The sequence below is a fragment of the Sturnus vulgaris genome, chromosome 30 (assembly GCF_052056855.1).
Source record: "Sturnus vulgaris isolate bStuVul1 chromosome 30, bStuVul1.hap1, whole genome shotgun sequence".
NCBI lineage: Eukaryota > Metazoa > Chordata > Aves > Passeriformes > Sturnidae > Sturnus > Sturnus vulgaris.
Window position 1 is genome coordinate 4,349,244 of NC_142272.1, and position 2,095 is coordinate 4,351,338.

Below are 2,095 nucleotides of genomic sequence, written 5' to 3' on the forward strand. Positions count from 1 at the left end.
TGCCCTGTGCTGGGAGGGGTCTGCAGGGCAGAGCTAAGCCCCCAGGGCTGGGCTGGGCTCTGGCAGCACTGGCAGGGCCCAGCCCTGGGCACAGGGAAGCAGCTGCTGGCAGGGACAGCTCCAGGCAGCAGAGCCCTGGGCAGGCAGTGGGGGGAAAGTGCCACCAAGCTGGGCTGGGATATTTCAAGTCTTCTCCAAACTGAATTATTCTATGATTATTTATTTTACAGATTCCCATGGCAAGACACAGGAAATGTCCAACAGCAGCTCCATCAGCCACTTCCTCCTGCTGCCATTGGCAGACACGCGGCAGCTGCAGCTCCTGCACTTCTGCCTCTTCCTGGCCATCTCCCTGGCTGCCCTCCTGGCCAACGGCCTCATCATCAGCGCCGTAGCCTGCGGCCACCACCTGCACACCCCCATGTTCTTCTTCCTGCTCAACCTGGCCCTCAGCGACCTGGGCTGCATCTGCACCACTGTCCCCAAAGCCATGCACAATTCCCTCTGGGACACCAGACACATCTCCTTTGAAGGATGTGTGGGCCAGGTGTTTATGGTTGTGTTCTTCCTTGGATCAGAGCTTGCCCTCCTGACCATCATGTGCTACAACCGCTACGTGTCCATCTGCAAACCCCTGCACTACGGGACCCTCCTGGGCAGCAGAGCTTGTGCCCACATGGCAGCAGTTGCCTGGGCCAGTGCCTTTCTCAATGCTCTGCTGCACACGGCCAATACATTTTCCCTGCCCCTGTGCCATGGCAATGCCCTGGGCCAGTTCTTCTGTGAGGTACCCCAGATCCTCAAGCTCTCCTGCTCCAAATCCTATCTCAGAGAACTTGGGCTCATTGTGCTAAGTGTTTTTCTTTATTTGGGCTGTTTTGTGTTCATAATTTTCTCCTATGTGCAGATCTTCAGGGCTGTGCTGAGGATCCCCTCTGAGCAGGGCCGGCACAAAGCCTTTTCCACCTGCCTCCCTCACCTGGCCGTGGTCTCTCTGTTTATCAGCACTGGCATATTTGCTAACCTGAAGCCCCCCTCCATCTCCTCCCCATCCCTGGATCTGTCCCTGTCATTTCTTTACTCAGTGGTGCCTCCAGCCCTGAACCCCCTCATCTACAGCCTGAGGAGCCAGGAACTCAAGGATGGCCTGAAGAAAATTATCATGAATGCTGTTCAGAAGCAATAAACTGTTCTTTTTCTGCATTGCTGTTGTTGTGTTACATTTACACTCACTCTGTGTCCTGTATTTTTTTGCTGCTCACACAGGTGTTACACTATTGAGAATTCGTTTGCACAGAAGTCTTTGACCGTAGGATTTTAAATTCAGTGTTTGCCCTTCTAGCACACCCAGAGACTCTGTAACCTGGGAGCTATTCTACTTAACTGCTTACACAAAATAAAGAACTCTGTGTTACCGTGTTCCCCTGACATTATTGTTCCCTGGCTTCTTTGGAGCTGCAGGGTTGGTGCCTCTGGGCAGAGCTGAGGCAAAAAGGGAATTCCAGTGCTCCTCCCTGCAGGCAGTCCTAGGGCTTCTGCTCCACAACCTCCCCATCCTTCATTTCCACACTCCCCTTCAGAGCCCTGTGTTGGTTTAAGGCCTCAGGGCTCTCTCAGCTCAGTCCCAGTCCTGCTGTGTGACTGTCCAGGGACTGCAGGCAGGGATAGGCCATGGGCACTGCTGGGACAGAGCTGGGCTCTGCAGCAGCATTTCCATCATGCAGGGGCATCTCCCCAGTGCAGGGCCTGAAAGCTTCAATCTCCTTCCCACTTTGCTTTCAAGGATATTCCCAACACAGAGCCCTGGAGAGGAGAGCAGCAGTGACCAGCACAAGTGTGGCAGTGTTCAGGGTGGGGCTGTCCCAGCAGTGCCCTTGCAAAGCCAGCACCACTCCCAGCAGTGGCCTCTCACCCCAGGGCACAGAGGTTGTTCTTCTCTGCGTGGAGGGACATGAAGTCATCATCACTCCGGGTCAGGAGTCTGTGTTTGCAGTTCAGGGACATTCCACAGCTCTGAACATCCTGTGTGTGTGTGAGGGGACATAAACCCAGTGACACAAACACCTGCAGCTGTTCCTGGAGTTTCCAGAGAATA

At 54.4% G+C, this 2,095-nt stretch overlaps 1 protein-coding gene across 1 annotated transcript; it reads left to right on the forward strand.

The window, feature by feature from the left end:
- The first annotated feature begins 598 nt into the window (after positions 1 to 598).
- On the forward strand, positions 599 to 1,203 carry LOC148220872 (olfactory receptor 14J1-like). The gene has a single exon (XM_088180645.1). It carries the CDS (start codon positions 599 to 601, stop codon positions 1,184 to 1,186), a length of 588 nt encoding a protein of 195 aa, XP_088036771.1. The 3' UTR covers positions 1,187 to 1,203.
- The last annotated feature ends 892 nt before the right edge of the window (positions 1,204 to 2,095 follow it).

Coding starts and splice junctions, on each gene's coding strand:
- LOC148220872 (XM_088180645.1), top strand. CDS start 599: ATGTGCTACAACCGCTACGTGTCCATCTGCAAACCCCTGCACTACGGG.